Source organism: Oxyura jamaicensis, chromosome 12 (assembly GCF_011077185.1).
Source record: "Oxyura jamaicensis isolate SHBP4307 breed ruddy duck chromosome 12, BPBGC_Ojam_1.0, whole genome shotgun sequence".
In the NCBI taxonomy this organism is placed as follows: Eukaryota; Metazoa; Chordata; class Aves; order Anseriformes; family Anatidae; genus Oxyura; species Oxyura jamaicensis.
In genome coordinates this window covers 9,071,291-9,087,291 of record NC_048904.1, presented here as the reverse complement: position 1 = coordinate 9,087,291, position 16,001 = coordinate 9,071,291, and the positions used below count along the sequence as shown (strand labels likewise).

General features: G+C 57.8%; 4 protein-coding genes and 1 long non-coding RNA gene across 5 annotated transcripts in view; 2 read left to right on the top strand and 3 right to left on the bottom strand.

Annotated features, from left to right (window-relative positions):
* The window catches only part of ABHD14A (abhydrolase domain containing 14A), a 6,487-nt gene extending 6,372 nt beyond the window's left edge, over positions 1-115 (bottom strand). The window contains exon 1 of the mRNA XM_035337893.1: positions 93-115. Coding sequence (XP_035193784.1) covers positions 93-115 — 23 coding nt within the window. The remainder of the gene's footprint in view (positions 1-92) is intronic.
* Positions 116-1,427: 1,312 nt separating this feature from the next.
* Positions 1,428-3,452, bottom strand: LOC118173542 (probable G-protein coupled receptor). Its single transcript, XM_035338243.1, has 2 exons — positions 3,168-3,452; positions 1,428-2,883 (listed from the first exon to the last, which is right to left on the bottom strand). Exon 2 carries the CDS (start codon positions 2,759-2,761, stop codon positions 1,532-1,534), a length of 1,230 nt encoding a protein of 409 aa, XP_035194134.1. The 5' UTR covers positions 2,762-2,883; positions 3,168-3,452; the 3' UTR covers positions 1,428-1,531.
* Positions 3,453-3,920: 468 nt separating this feature from the next.
* On the bottom strand, positions 3,921-8,078 carry PARP3 (poly(ADP-ribose) polymerase family member 3). The gene is made up of 12 exons (XM_035338240.1): positions 7,851-8,078; positions 7,185-7,416; positions 6,866-6,991; positions 6,415-6,606; positions 5,868-6,003; positions 5,456-5,682; positions 5,208-5,354; positions 4,975-5,052; positions 4,637-4,814; positions 4,327-4,473; positions 4,060-4,240; positions 3,921-4,007 (listed from the first exon to the last, which is right to left on the bottom strand). Exons 2-11 carry the CDS (start codon positions 7,371-7,373, stop codon positions 4,071-4,073), a joined length of 1,590 nt encoding a protein of 529 aa, XP_035194131.1. The 5' UTR covers positions 7,374-7,416; positions 7,851-8,078; the 3' UTR covers positions 3,921-4,007; positions 4,060-4,070.
* The window catches only part of LOC118173543, a 24,827-nt gene continuing 16,246 nt past the window's right edge, over positions 7,421-16,001 (top strand). Inside the window, exon 1 of the long non-coding RNA XR_004754272.1 lies at positions 7,421-7,555. This is a non-coding gene — a long non-coding RNA (uncharacterized LOC118173543). The remainder of the gene's footprint in view (positions 7,556-16,001) is intronic.
* Positions 9,164-16,001, top strand: part of RBM5 (RNA binding motif protein 5) — a 15,630-nt gene continuing 8,792 nt past the window's right edge. Inside the window, exons 1-6 of the mRNA XM_035338239.1 lie at positions 9,164-9,316; positions 9,430-9,892; positions 10,230-10,385; positions 12,348-12,417; positions 12,897-12,970; positions 15,262-15,345. Of these exons, the coding sequence (XP_035194130.1) occupies positions 9,300-9,316; positions 9,430-9,892; positions 10,230-10,385; positions 12,348-12,417; positions 12,897-12,970; positions 15,262-15,345 (864 nt within the window). The 5' untranslated portion in view covers positions 9,164-9,299. The remainder of the gene's footprint in view (positions 9,317-9,429; positions 9,893-10,229; positions 10,386-12,347; positions 12,418-12,896; positions 12,971-15,261; positions 15,346-16,001) is intronic.

Sequence of the window (16,001 nt, the reverse complement as noted above, 5' to 3'; positions counted from 1 at the left end):
GCGTGGGCTTCTCCCAGCCGCTCGCCCCGGGCTCCGGCGCAGCCCTGCCTGCCGTGGCTGCCCCCCCGCCGGCCCTGCTGGGCACCCCCTACGCCCTCTCCCTCTCCAACTTCATGGGCCTGAAGCCGGTCTCCTTCCTGGCACTGTCCCCGTCCTCCGTGGCGGGTGCCAACGGCGGCACCGCCACCTACACGACCAAGATCTCGGCGGCCAACGGCACCAAGAAAGCTGACCGGCAGAAGTTCTCCCCCTATTGAGCCCCTCCGCAGGTGGGTATAAGGGGGGGGGAGTCCTGGGGCCACCCTGTGCTGAGGACACCCCCTCTCCGCCACCCTGTCCCCCTGCCCCCGCCAGGCACCCACCCCAGCGTCCCGTGCCCAGGGGGTGGTGCTCCCGGGGTCGATGCCTGCTGGAGCAAAGGGTTGCTCTGATGCGCGTCTTGGCAGCACTGTGCCCCCTTTCCCCCCCCCAAAGCTTTCCTACATGTCCCCTGGTATCAGTGGGGGGCTGTCCCCCTCAGGGGGGCCACCCTCCCAGTGCCAGGTGTCCCTCATCCCGTGTCCCTCGCCCTCCTGCCCATGCCCCTGCCCACAATGCTGCCCCTCTCCTGCCACCCCCGGCCCCGTGGGCTGCACCTGAAGGCCAGATCCTGCTGATGAGGGGCTGCCTGGGCCCTCTGGGGTCCCCCACCCCCCGGCTGTGGTGGGGGGGCCTCCCCCTGGCTGCCCCGTGGCTGTCGCCTCCCTCCCAGCAACCCCCTCCGAGAGCCTGCTGGCTTGGAAATGCTGTATATATAAGTCTATATTTTTCCTCCTTTGTAACTTATCAATGGTTTAATAAAAAGATAAAATTTACGGGTGAAAAAAAAAAAAAAAAATCCATCCCCCGGGGTTGGGGGGGACACACCCCCAGTTCTGGGGGTGACACCACAGGGGTGGTGGTGGCCCTGTGGCCAGGGGTGCTGGCCCTTGGTCGCAAGCTCTCTGAAAGTCTTCCCTGAGCCCCCTCCCTGCCGTGGGCAGCTTTCCCCCAGTTAGTACGGGGGCAGGGGGGGGGTCTCCCCTCCTGGGTGGCAACGTGTCCCCCCAGCGTCCCCTCAGCGTCCCCGACTCCTTTATTTCAAGTGAGGAGGTGCCGGGGGCCTGATCCCCCGCCCCAAGGGAGGGTCCCCGGGCTGCCGCCCAGAGCGCTGGTGTTACTGGTGTTAGTGGTGTTAGCTGGGCCGGGGAAGGGCGCAGGGGGGGCCGCTCCTTCCCTGCTGCGAGCGCCCTGGCAGGGGTCCCACGGGACAACGGGGGGGTCCGTGTGGGAGCCCCTCAGCTTCCCGCGTCCCACATCCACGCGGCTGGGCCGTGCTGGCGGCTCCCAGCGTGCAGAAGGGAGATGAAGGCTCACGAAATCTGCTGTGGAAACCTTCCTCCACCACGCAAGCTCAGAGGGGAGGCAAAACCCGGACAAGGACCAACCCCCTCAGGTCCAAGGGGGGCTGATCAGTCCCTGCCCGGCGTGGTGGCACAGGGCTCCCTGCTCCTCAGCCGCTCTCCTCGGGGACTTGCCCGGGGATGGGGAAGCCCACCTTGCTCTGGTCCAGCCTGTTCCTGGGGCTGGGGCCGATGCAGCTGGAGCGGGTTTCCAGCGTGCACGTTGCTCGCTGGAGGAACTGCAGGAAGTTTTCCTGGACGGAGGCCTCCGAGACGGACAGACACAGCTCCTGGCCCAGGGGCCGGTTGAGGCAGCTGCGCCAGAGCCGGGCCAGCTCCTCCCGGATCTGGCGGTTCAGCAGCCCGTAGAAGAAGGGGTTGATGGCGAAGGAGGAGTAGGCGATCCAGGTGACCGTCATCTCCCCGTGCCCACCGCCCACCGCGCCAGCGGCGACGGAGGAGTGCAGGTGGAAAGCGAAGAAGGGCAGCCAGCAGCACAAGAACTGTCCCACGATGAGGACCAAGGTGAGGATGGCCTTGTGGCCTCCCAAAAAGCGCTCGGGGGTCAGCCTGGGCAGCGGCAGGTTCCTGGCGGTGACGATGGTCACCTGGCTGGCGGCGGAGCCGGAGCGGTGCCCCGGGACAGCCGCCTGCGCCGGCATGGGCGCGTGCTGCAGGGACGCCAGCCGAGCCACTCGGTACACGCTGCAGTAGACAGCGAAGATGATGATGGTGGGCAAGACGAAGCAGGCGATGCTGAAGATGATCACAAAGGCCTTCTTGTGGGCCCCGGGGCTCCAGTAGACCGTGCAGCGGCTTGCACTGGTGGCCCCGTTGTCTTGAGGCCAGCCCACCAACGCTAGGACAGTGATGAGAACGGACTTGACCCAGATGAAGACGACCCCGGCCACCGCCAGCCTGATGGTCATCTTGACCTCGTACCGCATGGGGTGGACGATGTAGTAGTACCGCTCCACGCTGATGATGGAGATGGTGAGGATGGAGGCGCTGATGAAGCAGACGTTCAGGAATATCAAGGCCTGGCACTCGGCAATGCTGTAGATGACCCTGTCGAAGCAGGAGGAGCTGGAGATGATCCCCAGGGGCATGAGGAAGATGGCAGAGAGGAGGTCAACCGCGCAGAGGTGGCAGACGAAGATGAACTTCCTGAGAAGGGGGGTTCTGAGGATGACGACCATCACCACTACGTTGGCCACCAAGGCGGTGATGGTGAGCAGCACCATGCAGAGGAGGCCGACAACCTCCTGCGCGGCGGACTGCTCTGGGACGGGGGGCGACTCGAGGCCGTCCGTGGTGTTCGGCCCCACCCGGCTCGCCATGCCAGCCGAGGACTAAGCCAGCAGCTCTGGTGCCCGTGTCACAGGGACAATTCTCCTGCGTCCCCTGGAGGGAAGCCCCACCGCAGCCATGGCCACCGTCTTCTCGTGAGCAGGCCCCTCGCCTGTTGGGGAGGGAAGAGGGCTGTGAAGGAGAAGGAGCAGAACAAGGAAGAGCCGTGGAGAAACCCATGGAGGGTCTCCAGAACGCCCCGGAGACGCTGGAGCAGGGAGAGGTGCCCAAGGAGGTGCTGGGACCCGCTGGCACCCCGGCCAGCCTGACGGCCACCCTGTCCCCCTGCCCACGAGGGGCAAAGCAAACCCCACGTGCCCCATCCCCGTGACCCCCACTCTGGGTCCCCCTCCTCACGGCTGGGGGTCCCTGGGTGGCGGCGTGGGACCCACGCACCTCTGCTCCTCGGGAGATGGGTGACGCTCCTCCTCGCCGGCGCTGCTCCCACGGCGGGACTGGGGCTCCCGGAGGCCACGTCCACCCCCCGTCCCCCCTTCCCCGCGGCTGTCACCCGTTAGTCATCGTGTTTGCCTGCCGCGGATGGCACCGGCTGTCACACCCGGGCTCTGCCTGCCCGCTGGCAGCGGCGGTCCCACGGGGATAGCTGCTGGGTCCTAGCAGCCGGCGGGTGCCGGGCAAGGGGGGACCCAAGGGTCCCCAGCCCGTGGGGCTCTTCCCTCACCAAAGGGTGGGAAGGTGGCACCCCGAGGAGGGGGACCGGAGGGTGTCCCCCATACAGGGAGATGTCACTTGGGCATCAGGTGTCTCCGTGGGGACATGGACATGTGCCTGGGGGGGCTCAGGGTGCGGAGAGGGGCTTGGTGGGGCCGTCGTGGCTGGCACGGCACCCAAGGGAGGGCAGGCGCTGCGGACATGGGGACAGGCTCCTCCACGCGCGGGCAGTGCAGAGGGACAGCAGCACGTCTCCCTCGTCCTCGTCCCCTCTGCAGCCCTGACACCACGGTGGTGGGCACCAGCCCGGCTACAGCGACGAGGGCAATCTGCCTGGCCAAGCAGGATTTCATCTCAAGCCTGCCGACACCGATGGCTGCGACAGGCTTTGGCCCTCCCGGAGCCACCCACGCTGCGGGGTCACACCAGCCAGGGTGCCCTTCTCTGCCCCCTCCGCACCCGGCAGGAAAGCAAGGGCACGAGGCACGGCGGATTTATTGATGGCCAGAGCAGGCTGGGCCCCTCCGCCCCTCACCCCGGTGGAATAACCGGGGAGCTCAGAGCGCTGCGCCCCGGGCTTGTGGCACCGCCGCTGCCGGGAGGGGGCCGCGAGGAGCCCAGGCGCCCTCAGAAGCGGAGCTGAACGAGGTAGCGGATCCGGCACTGGCTCTCCTGATAGATGAGGTACTCGCTCTGGCTGAAGGAGGACTCCTTGTAGGCAGGCACGGGGATGGGCTTGCCCTGGCACACCAGCACCTTCTTCCCATCCAGCAGCACCTCCTCATCCAGTGCGGGGTCTGGGCGAGAAGACCCCGCACCACGTCAGCCCCGAGACCCAGCCTGTCCGCCCCACGCCCCCCAGCCCCTCGTGCCCCGGTCTCACCCGGCTCGGTGCGGCCACAAGCCAGGACGCTGTCGTAGCCGGCGGGCGGCCGGCTCAGCGTGGGGTCATCGCAGGTGATGCGGTACGGCTTGCCCAGGGCCACCTCCGTCAGGAACATGATGCCCACCCTCTGGGCCGTGCAGCCCACTGCCACCAGAGGAGGGAAGGGATGGGAAAAGGGTGATGGCGCCAGCAGCAGCAGTCCCACCCAGCAGTTGCCCAGCAGGGAAGGGGCTCAGCCCGGTGGGTGGCACGGGGATCTGGGCTTGCACCAACCCCGCAGGCATCCCCAGCGGCCTGGCGTGCTCACCGTAGCAGGCAGACTTGCTGTTCTCGGAGGCGAAGTAGATGCCCCTGCCCACGCGCCCACCTGAGTGGGGCATGATGCGCAGCCCGTTCTTGAGGATGGCCGCGATCACCGCCACGTTGGTGCCGTGCCAAAGCAGGCGCCGATGCTCCAGGTGGTCGTGGGCCTTGAAGGAATTGTCCTGGAGAGATGTGGAGCTAAGGGCTGGCCAGGGCAGGGGATGTGGGGCTGCCCCAGCTCGAGACTCCCCCGGACCAGAGATGCCTCCTGCAGACCGAGCCCAGTCCCAGGGGCACAGCCGGGCTTTCCCTGAGTGGGGACAAGCAGCTCCTTCTTCTCACCTCCCCCTCTCTGGCCACCACCCAGATGTTGAGGATGCGGGCCTTGTTCCCTGTCTGCACCACGTAGTTTTGGATCAGCTGCCGGGAAAGGAGGCAGGGACGCGGTGTCACCGCAGGCAGCCACCCAGCCGTGTCCCCACCACACCGCCAAGGAGGTGGCACTCGGAGGGCTGTGCGCAGCCGGGCTCCCCGCAGTGCCCGTGGTCCCTGTGTGCCGGTGGGGACCTCTGCACCTGGTGCTCGCGGGAGGACGGGTCCAGCAGGGAGAGCTGGCAGCAGAGCAGGGCGTAATCCTGGTCCAGCGGGTGGGCAACCTCCTCCTCCTCTTCCTCCGCCTTCTGCGCCTGCAGACTCTGTGCCACCTCGATGTCAGCCAGCACCTGGCAGGGACAGAGAAGGGACACCAGGGACCCTGCCATGGCACTGCCTCCCTGCCCCATGGGGACAGATGCCACTTGCCGCTGGCCGGACAGCATCTCACCAGCAGCATGTCCTTCTTGGCACGCAGCAGGTCGGGGGAGTCAATGGGGGGCGGCCGTGCCCGCCCAAAGTTGTGGGGGACGATGGTGTAGAAGCGGGAGGAGAGCTCCTCCAGGCGGGTGGCCCCGGGGGGCTGCTCACGCAGTGCCTCCTCCAGCTCCTCCAGCGCCTCGAAGCCCCGCGTGATCTGCTGCTTGCTCAGCTTCCCCAGCGGCATCTTCTTCACGTCTGGACAGGGGCAGAGGGGATGTCGTCACCCCCCTTCCCACGCCAGGCACCCCCCAAACCTTCTCCCCCCTGGGGGCTCTTCCCAGCATCGCCATGGTCCCGGCTGCCCAAGGGGATGCTCTGAAGCCCACCAGCATCTCTGCCGCAATCAGCAGGGGCCCTCCCCACCCCCCGGCACCTCCTACCAATATTCATGGTCTTCATGGCGTCCCGGAACATGTCACTGCTGAAGATGAGGGCCACCAGGTCCTGCGTGGCCTTGTCCAAGGTGCAGGGCAGCACACGCCGCTTGGAGACCTTCTCCCCATCCACGCCATCCGCCTGTGGGTGCAGCCCCCGGCTGTGCTGAGCTGTGAGAGGCTGTGGGCAGGCTCTGCCCGCTTGCCGTGACCAGCGCCACCCCGATGCCCACGGTGCTCCAGAGAGAGGCATGCCCCCTCCCACCCCATCTCAACCCATCATCCCAAATCCCTGCTTGTGGGCTGCTTCAGCTCCCACTCACAGAGTCACAGAATACCCCGAGTTGGAAGGGACCCACAAGGATCATCGAGTCCAACTCCTGGCCCCACACAGGTCTACCCAAAAATTCAGACCATATGACTAAGAACACAGTCCAAAAGCTTCTTAAACTCCGACAGGCTTGGTGCCGTGACTGCGTCCCTGGGGAGCCTGTTCCAGTGCACAACAACCCTCTCAATGGGGTGATGGGTGATGCCCTGGCTGCCCGCTCACCCTGACGGTGACCTCCACCTCCTGCCCGGCCCCCGGCTGCACCTCGATGAGCGTGTACTTCCCTGGCTGGGCCACGAAGCTCTCTCGCGCTGCCCAGCTGTTCTTGGTCTTCTCTCGGAACTTCTTCTCAAAATCCTTCTTGGCAGCTTCCAGAGAGGTGAAGGGCGTGAGCTTGGACTGGCCCACCTCCCCCTGGAGCAGACGCAGCGTCAGGGGCACTGAGCATGAACTGCGGGTGCCTGACATCCTTGCTGAGCTGTCACATAGCCTGGGGACGTGTCCTTGATGCCCCCACCCCCAAGGAGGGCTTGTGGCAAAGCCACTTGCTCTCTCATTTTGGGACGGGGGAGGTGGGATGGGGAAGCAGGCAGGGAGCACCCGGTTCTCCCCAGCCACCTGGGGGACCCTGGGCAGGGCTCCCCTCACGGGGACGGCTGCAGGATGGGCTCACCACGCGTCCCCAGCGGCTCCAGGTGCTGTAGGCGCCGCCGTGCTCGATGAGCTGGATGATGTAGAACTTGTTGTTGTTGGCACTGATGTTGGTCTGGTTCAGGGTGCAGTCGTAGTCCTCGTAGACCTACAGCAGGCAGCAGGCTCGGGGCTGCAACCAGGGTGGCGTTTGGGGGGCAGAGGGGCACTCTGCAGAGCTGGGGGGGTCTGCAAGGGGACCCGGGGCTGCCCTCATGCCAGCAGGGCAGGGGCTCCCTCCCCGCCCCTCGCACCCCCTCCCTGGCTCCAACACGCACTGGGTGCCCCCACCCCACACTCACCTGTGCTCCCGTCCCCGCGCCCAGGGGGCACAGCCCATCGATGGTGGCTGGGGGCTTCTCCTTGGGGGCCGTCTTCAGGGCAGCCAGCGTGGAGCTCCAGGCATCCTCCTCCTCCTCCTCCCTCCCCTTTGCTTTCTTGCCCCCACCTGGGGGCTGTGGAGCGGGGGGAGCTCGGCGCTTGGGGGCCATGAGCGAGCTGCCCCCCGTGGGGCTTCAGCCTCCGAGCAGGAGCCTGCGGGACGTGAGGGACAGCGAGCGCCCTTCCGGGAAAGTCTGGCTGGGCTGTGCCTTGCCTGCCCTACGTCTACAGCCGGGGAGCCCGGCCAGGAGGGAGGAGGGGACTGCGGGGCTCCCCTCTAGCTGCTGGGGCTGTGGGCCGAGCCCCACGGCTCCCCCCCTGCCCCGGGGGATCCCGGATTCCCAGGCAGGATGCACGGGGCGGCTCGCTGCGGGGAACCACGGCTGCTGGCGCCGCAAACTGAGCTGGGCGAGGGCGAGAGTTTGCTGGAGCGGCAGGGAAAGCCCAGGAGGAATCGGCAGGCAGGCCAGCACCCCTCCGGGCAGCAGTCCCCTCGGTGCCGTTCAGAAAACAGCCTCCAAGGAACCCAACCCCGTGTTTGTGCCGAAGCCGTGTTTTGCAGGTGGAGTCTCCTTTCTCTTCAGTACCTCGGGAGGTGAGAAATGACCGCAGGAACACTTCCCAGCTGGTTTCTGTCAGTCGGCAGCCCGGCTCCCCAGGGGACAGGCGGCAAAACAGTGTCACCGCGCCTGCCCAGAGCAGCCTGGAGGCCCCGCTGGCTGCTGGCAGCTGGCCTCGGGTTTGGAGACCGTTCAGAGACAGCAACAAGCGACAGCCTGACGTGCTGCGCGGGCTTCTAACACCTGCAAAACGCGGTGCTGTCCTTCCTGCCAAGGTGACGCAGGGGACAGTGCCACAGTGCCACTTGGGTGGCTTTGGAGCTCCCCAGCTCACAGCAGCCAAAGCCCTCACAAACAAGGGGTCACCCCCAGCTCCTCCCTGGGGCAGCACAAGACAGAGAGAGCGATTTGTTTCCACGGCCCAACCTTACCAAGGCAGGCCCCCCCCAAAAGGTCTGCAGCCCACGTTGGAGAAGAAGCCAGGAGCAGCAGGAGGGCAGCGGGAGCACTGACTGTGACCTGACCTGCCTCACGGAAGGGACCGGGAAGGACCTGTCTGGGGAGCGGGGGGGTGGTGGTGGTGGTCTGAAGCTGAGCCTGGGGAAGGGGGAGGAAAGCTTAGTGCTTGCTTTACGCTGTCTTCTTTGTTCCTCGACACCTAAATCAGTTAAGATATGGCTTGTGTTAACTGCCTATAGATCACATAAATTCCCTGAGCGGGAGCTGTTCTTCCTGTGACTTATATTCTGCTCTGATTCGCCTCCGTCCCCACTCTGGAGCCGTGGCGCGTCCTGCTCGTGCAGGGGGCTACCAGCACAGCGGATGGATGAGGTGCTGCTGTAACGAGGTGTCAAAGACCCCATCAGGAAGCACAGCCCCAGCGTGCAGAGCCGCACGCCGTTGCCTGCCTGGGGAAGGCAGGGGTTTCATGCTGTTTCCCAGGGATCCGACCCGAAGGACCTGGATTTCCCCCGTGTTTCCCTCCCCAGGAGGTCCCCGTGTTTTCTGCCTCCCTTCCTGGGGGGCAGCGCCAAAGGAGCTGGCACAGGGCACCGCTCCGGGCGTGTTTTGCTTTTGCAAGTACAAACTGAAGCGAGACACAACGAAGAACGGGCGGCATTCGGTTTATTCACCGTGGGGTTTGCCGCAGCCCTGCTCGAAGCTCTCACAACAGAGCTTCTCTATCAGCCTCCCGCGGCCCTGTCCCAGCCCTCCTGCACCGGGGCTGAACCTGGCACTGCACCGTCCCGCACTACAACTCCCGGCGTGCCCCGCGGCGGGCGGGCGGCTGCCGTTGCGCCTGCGCAGCGCCTGGAAGCTTCCAGGCGGCGGGCGCGGTGCCTCCTGGGTAGAAGACGCTCAGTCGCCTCGGCGCCATTTTGTGGCGAGGGAGCGAGGGGGTGCGCGCGTGTGTGCTGGGCGCCCCGTGGTGGCGGTTAGCGCCGTGCGGGGGCTTTGCGGATCGTGGCCGGCGCCATGGGTTCAGACAAGCGGTGAGTGCTGGGGGAAGGGCGCGGGGGGCGCGGGGAGGGGGGGGCGGCGCGGTGCGGTGCGGCGGGGGGTGCTGCGGGAGCGGGCTCTGAGCCCGGCCCGGTGCCCCCCGCAGCGTGAGCAGGACGGAGCGGAGCGGCCGTTACGGCTCCATCGTGGAGAGGGAGGATCGCGACGAGCGCGAGTCTCGGAGCCGGCGCAGGGACTCCGACTACAAGCGGTCCAGCGAGGAGCGTCGCGGCGATCGCTACGATGATTACCGCGACTACGATAGTCGGGACTACGATAGCCGAGACTACGACAGCCGTGATAGCCGAGACTGTCGCGACTACGACAGCCGCGACTACGACAGTCGCGACAGCCGGGACTGCAGGGACTACGATAGTCGCGACAGCCGGGACTGCCGGGACTACGATAGCCGAGACTGCAGAGATTACGACAGCCGCGACAGCCGTGACTACGACTGCCGGGACTACGACAGCCGGGACTGCCGAGACTACGATAGTCGCGACAGCCGAGACTACGATAGCCGGGACTATGATAGAGACTACGATAGCCGCGACTACGATAGTCCTGAGGTGAGCGGGGCGCGGGAGCGGGGCTGGGACGGGGCCGCTCTTCCCGCGGACGGCCCTGGCCTCGGCGGCCCCGCAGCAACACGCGGGCCTGGGCAGAGCCTCACGGGACGAAGGGGCCCCGGGGCACAGCCCCCGGGACTGGCGGGACCCCGGGCACAGCCGAGTTTGTGTCCCCGGGACTTGCTGGGGCAGGCACGAGGGTCTGGGGTCGAGCTTGGGGTTTGTGTCCGAGGCTGGGAAGGAGAGGTGGGGGTATGTGGAAGCGGTGTCTCGTTTTAGCGGTGCTGTGTTGGCGTGCTGTCAGCGCAGCGGTTAATTCTGGGCGCTGGTTTCTCAGAGGGAGAGGGAGCGCAGGAACAGTGATAAATCCGAAGACGGATACCACTCTGATGGCGACTATGGAGAGCATGACTACAGGAACGACATTAACGATGAGAAAGAAAGCAAGACCATCATGTTACGTGGCCTTCCCATCACGGTTACAGAGAACGATGTAAGTAGCCGGCAAGGGGCTTCTCTCTCCTTGCTCGCAGGGAAGCCTGTGGCTTTGTATCGGTGAGTCTGTGTGGTCGCTGCTGCCATTTTGTTAAAAGCTGCATCATGGTGGCCCCGTTTTAAACGTGTTGGTAGCGCTTCCATTTTGAATCCTGAAAGGATTCAAGCTGTCGCTGTTAGGTAACAGGTCATGTGGACGTTAAGCTGTTAATTTTAAACAGAACTATCTCTGAATAGTCTATTCCCATGCACATTTGGATGCTTCCGCTAAAATTTTGTTGTTTCTAAGTTGTGTTCTTTTTTGCTTTTTCTGTTCAGTGTATGGCAGGCTATGCTTATAAATATTCCCCCCCACCCAGTAGAGTGAGGGGAGGGGGACAGATGGAGAGGCGTTTGGGTTATTTTTGGTGTTATTATTGAAGCTAGAAGTTGTAAGCTGATGCAGAGCTCCTCAGCTAAGCACAGCCCTGCACAAAACTGCTTTGTGTGGGTACAGCTGTGGAAGTCATAAAATGGCTGCTGCGGAGCTGGCGGAGGAAGTAGGAAAGAGCTTGGTACGTGGTTATTTAACTTTGATAGAAGGACCTTGAAGGTGATTAGCTTTGCATTTGTGTTTTTTTTTTCTCCTTCCCTTGCTGGAATATTTTTGTTACCGAGATACAAGTTGCTATCTGAAGAGGAAAAAACCTGTAAAAGCTAAGCTGCGTTAGTTTTTTTAGGCAGACTCTTCTGACTCTATCTTTGTGCATCAGTTGCTAACGTAGAGAATCCTTTGGCACCACTTGTGCAGTGGACTTCTTTTGCCATTTTTCATTATTTCTCTGCTAATATTAAATATTCTTTAATCACTGCGTACTTCTGTGGCTAAGGGCTGGATAAAGGATAGGCTCCTGCATCCAAATGGTGGAACCCAGTCAGGCGTTACGTGAAACACCTTATAACAATTTTTGTTCCCCAAGTGTTAATGCTGTAGTCTTACAGTTGTGGAAATAACTGCATTATAATTCATGGGAAAGTTGAACGTAACTTGAATTCTGAACTCATCTTTAGATTATGCTTCTTAGAACTACTGTTCTCTTTCCACTGAAGTTAGTATCTTATTGGTGCTTCTGATAGTAGTTGTGCACATTTTCCAGCCTGTTCTACTTTTTTTTTCATGAAAAGCTACTTAAATTGAAGATCCTAGGTCAGTTCCACTTAGCACATGAACAGGCATCTTTAGATCAGTTTAGAGTCCTGTCTGCTGAACAGCGTTGTTGTATGTAATGTAGTTTGAGCTCTCTAAGAGCTACTGAAAAATCTTGCTTTGTCATCATCCCTTACGCTTAAAAAATGTTAATGTTTCTTCCTACTGTCTAGCTCTCCACAATAATTCATCTAGCTTGTGACACAACTTAAGCAGCTTTGTTGTGGCTGAGGACCTGATGTCCCTTTAGCATGGTGTTTGTCAATAAATCATAAATCTAGCTTATTTTCTGAAAAGCACAAGGAAAACTGTTGGAGGACAACAACTGTAGTTTGAGACTTAAGAATATATTTATCATGGAGCCTTGCAGTGCTGTGTTCTTGCCTACTTCTTCTAGGTGTTGGATGTATTTACATGTGCGGGGAGAGGGATGCTCGTGGTGTTTTTTATAAAAACGTTGGAACGAGCACAGTATCTGCCAAATTTTGTACAAATAGCCTTGGAATACGAGATCATGGTGATTCAGATTCTGGATGATTCTGTGGGCTAAGTGAGGGTGGCCATTATTTTAGTGTCACAAATGACTACGTGGGTTCTCTGATGCTTGCTGGTATCCTGTTAAGTCTTCCTTAAAGGATTTTGTTTTATCTAAGATGGTGTTTAGACTTTTATGTCTGTGTTCTTGCATGTACTGCAAGTGAGGTTGCTTCTGTATCTGTCTTAGCTGTCTGCCAAGATTTGAAATCTTAACTGTCTGATTAAAATCTCACACAGATTCGGGAGCTTATTGAGTCCTTTGAAGGTCCTCAGCCTGCAGACGTGAGGCTGATGAAAAGAAAAACAGGTGAGAGCTCTTATCCAGTTTTTGACATCATCTTCCTCTTCCCCAGCCCAAAAGAGTATCCAGAATTATCCCCAAACTGCAAGCACGTGCAATCAATAAAAAAAAAAAAGGTTTGCCATGGCTAAGGAATGTGGCTTTTTGGAAGACTTTAGATAGCTGGTCGTCATGTTAAAAAGAAGTCTGTCTACAGGGGTTTTTGTTAACAGGTATTGGTAAGTAATATTAGCATAAACCTGTTTAGTAGTATGTAGTCTGTTGCATGGTTACCTATAAACATCGATTTGAATCGAGTGAAATGTAGCCAGTTCTGGGAGCTTGGTTCCTTGCCATGGCAAAATAACAAGCAGATCCCAGCAGTTGACGTCGCATTTGTAAAGCTGCTTTGTCATGAAGTAATGAAGCAGTTGGAGAGAGATTCACCTGTTTTAAAGGAACTGACTAACACAAGTATCCCGTCTATATCTGAATGCTGTCTCTAGGTGTAAGCCGTGGTTTCGCCTTCGTGGAGTTTTATCACTTTCAAGATGCTACCAGCTGGATGGAAGCCAATCAGGTTGCTTCACTCACCAAGTCTAGATATTCCTGAAAATGGAAAAAGTCTGTACAGTTTTAAAAAAAGGAAAAAATAAAGGTGGACGGAGTGGTTTGTTCCATAACAGTGATTTAAAAGAATAAAAGCTTTGTATATATTAAAAATTATAACAGGTAATGTTAGGAGAGAAAATCAGCTATTTTGAGCACTCCCTCGTAAAACGTGCAATTGTACTAAATTACAGGGTGCCAATTTAATTGGCTCTTCAACATACAGCACGTAGTCTGTAGAAAAGTCTAACCTATTTCCACCTGATATCTCCTTTGCCAGAGAAGGCACCAGCTACCGCAATCGTTACATTACATTGGTAGTAACCCTGAGTAAATTTGAGGGAAAAAATGCGGCAGTTCATCAGAATGGTGTGTTTCTGGAGTTAAAGGAAGAGAAATGGCTCTTCTAGAGGAAGAAGCATGATTATATCCAAATAAATCCAGTAGAAACTGGGTTATCTTAAAAGTTATTCTGTGTATTTTGGCTTTTATGGAGTATGACTTGATAAGTAGCCAAAATGCAAAGAGTCCTCTAGTTTCTTTTCCAGTGAGGTTTTCCTGTTGCACCATAAACATATTTGGTTTTGCTCATTTTTGGGTATTCGTAATCTGTTTTTACAACAGACCTTAAATGTGCTCTTGAAGTGAGCAAAGTTTGAGCCACTTTTTTACATCTGAATATTTGCTGTGAATGTCTTTGGGCTGCACGAGGAATGGAATTAGGCTGTGTTGGTTTCACTCATAAAGGAGTGGCCCTGTAACAGCTTTGCAGGCAGTTCCCTCAGGTGGAAGCTGCTGTGTGCCCTGTGCTGGAATGGCCTTTTAATATCTTGTACCACGGGTAACTTCCCATGGTGTGGTTCACGTTCAGTTCTCTGACGTGCTGCTTGGTTGGGTGGGTGCAGCGGAAAGACTCAGGTCAGGAAATTAATGCTGAGCATGCTTTCAGAAACGAGATAATTTTAATATATACAAAGCTGTATTGATGCATAATTTATTGAAACAAATATTCAAATTCACTCCAGTAACCCAGCCACCCTAGTAGTAGGGAAAACATAGAATCTCCCCAGCAGCCCGGTTGCTGACTGTTAGATGAAAGAATGATGTATTGCAGCTGTGCCAGCAGCTTTGTTTCTATGTGTGCATATCCAGTGAGTGCTGGGCCCTCCAACCCTCCCTCCTGCCGGTAGGAGAAATGGCTTTGCCCTCTTTAGTTGTGCAGAATGTGAGAGCCTTATTCATGCTACATGCCAGACCTATCTGTCAGACCCTGTTACCAGAAAAGCCACTGGTCCTGACACTCCTGTGTTACCTCTGCAATAAGCCAGCCTGTCATAAAAATAGTTCCTGTTTTAAAATGTCTGGGGGTTGGCCTCTAATGCACGTTTCCTCAGACACTTGCACCTGTTTGAAATATTCTGATGTCCGTGCACTGAAAGGGCATTCTGCGTACCCACACTTGGCAGAGTGTGAGGCTGAGAGCTGAGACTTCCAAAATCTAAATTCCTAATTCCTGTAAAGTGAGAGGATAAGCTGAAAGCATTATGAACTTTTCCTACCCCTGGAGAAGCTTCACTCTAGTTACTCATTTTGGAGAGTTCCTGCCTGAATGAAGAACACAAACCTCTTGTGCAGGCTTCCAATTGAACTGATGCTTTTGTCAAAGGAAACCACTCTGAGTTACATTTCAGTTGATGGCACTTGTAATCCAGCCTCCGGGAACTCTAACCAGGGTCCCTTTGGGAGGAATTACTGTATTTGCAAAGGGACACTTCTGAAGAAAGTGCTTGGAAAAGTAATCCAAATGTGGTTGTTTAAAGGTCTGGGGAATTTGGAGTAGGGGAAGAAGTGAAGCAGTCACCTAAGGACATGTTTAAAAAGTCGCTCAATACTATACCAGAAGTGAATAGAAACGGGGCAAAGAGACTCCTAAAAATGTGTTAATCCTGAACGCAGCAGGTTAGGACTTTGTCTCCTTCGAGACACTTCCTGGTTCCATGTCAGCGTTTAGTGTTTGGCAACTTTTTCAACACTCCCTGATTCCGTTTATCTTTGCTCCACATCCCATTCTCTTACTGCCCTCGTCCTCCTCTCTGCAGGATTGGATGGGCAGGGTGTAGGTGGCGGTGGTTGTCCTCCACATCCTCCCCATATGTTGTCCATTTAATTCAGGAGCACTGATTCCTCCGAAGGGTGCTCTGCCATGGGAAAATGAACATGTGTGCCTTGATCCAGGAATAATTGAAACCACTTTTTTTGCAGAAAAAGCTCGTGATTCAAGGGAAGCAGATCGCGATGCACTACAGCAACCCCAGGCCTAAATTTGAGGACTGGCTCTGCAACAAGGTATGGTGCATGTTTTTATTAGTTTCTCTTTGCTTCAGTTCCTTTCACCAGCTCAACGATTGGAACGAAGCAGTGCTCATCCTGCTGGTCCCTGTAATTATGGAGGAATATTAAAACACATGAATTAAAAGGTTTTGTAAACCTGGTAGCAAAAAATAGATGGAGTGATGGCGGTGTTTAACCAGATGACATCTGGGTCTTGGGCCACAAGCTGAGGCTTGGGACTAAGTGGTGTACTTGCCATCTGCAGCCTGTGAGCTGCACCAGGGAAGCTGTGTGGTGTTCCCATTAATGGGTGATTGATCCAGAGCATATCTTCCAAGAGTTACTTACTGTTCACACCTGGGCTGGTAGAACAGCTGTCATCCTGAGGGAATTCTGAGTCTGCCGGCTCTACTTAGAAAATCAATACAGCAGCCTTAGTTTGACCTTCATCTCCTGCTGGTGGCTGTGTGCGTATTGTAGGACAGAAACAAGAAGGACATGGTCACTTTTGCTTTAAACAAAGATCAGGCAGTGAAGTGTACTAGAACTCGGTAAATTCTCTATTCCTTGGGTGACTGCTGGTCTAGTGTAGAATTGGGGGTCTGCTCCTACTGCTGTGATCTATTTGTTTGACCCCCTCTAAATGGAGATACTTATAGCAAGATCAAAAC

Coding starts and splice junctions, on each gene's coding strand:
- LOC118173542 (XM_035338243.1), bottom strand. CDS start 2,761: ATGGCGAGCCGGGTGGGGCCGAACACCACGGACGGCCTCGAGTCGCCC.
- PARP3 (XM_035338240.1), bottom strand. CDS start 7,373: ATGGCCCCCAAGCGCCGAGCTCCCCCCGCTCCACAGCCCCCAGGTGGG. Junction 5,355..5,455: donor CCAAGAAGGACATGCTGCTG/GTGAGATGCTGT, acceptor TGTCCCTGCCAG/GTGCTGGCTGACATCGAGGT. Junction 4,241..4,326: donor TTGTGGCCGCACCGAGCCGG/GTGAGACCGGGG, acceptor CTTCTCGCCCAG/ACCCCGCACTGGATGAGGAG.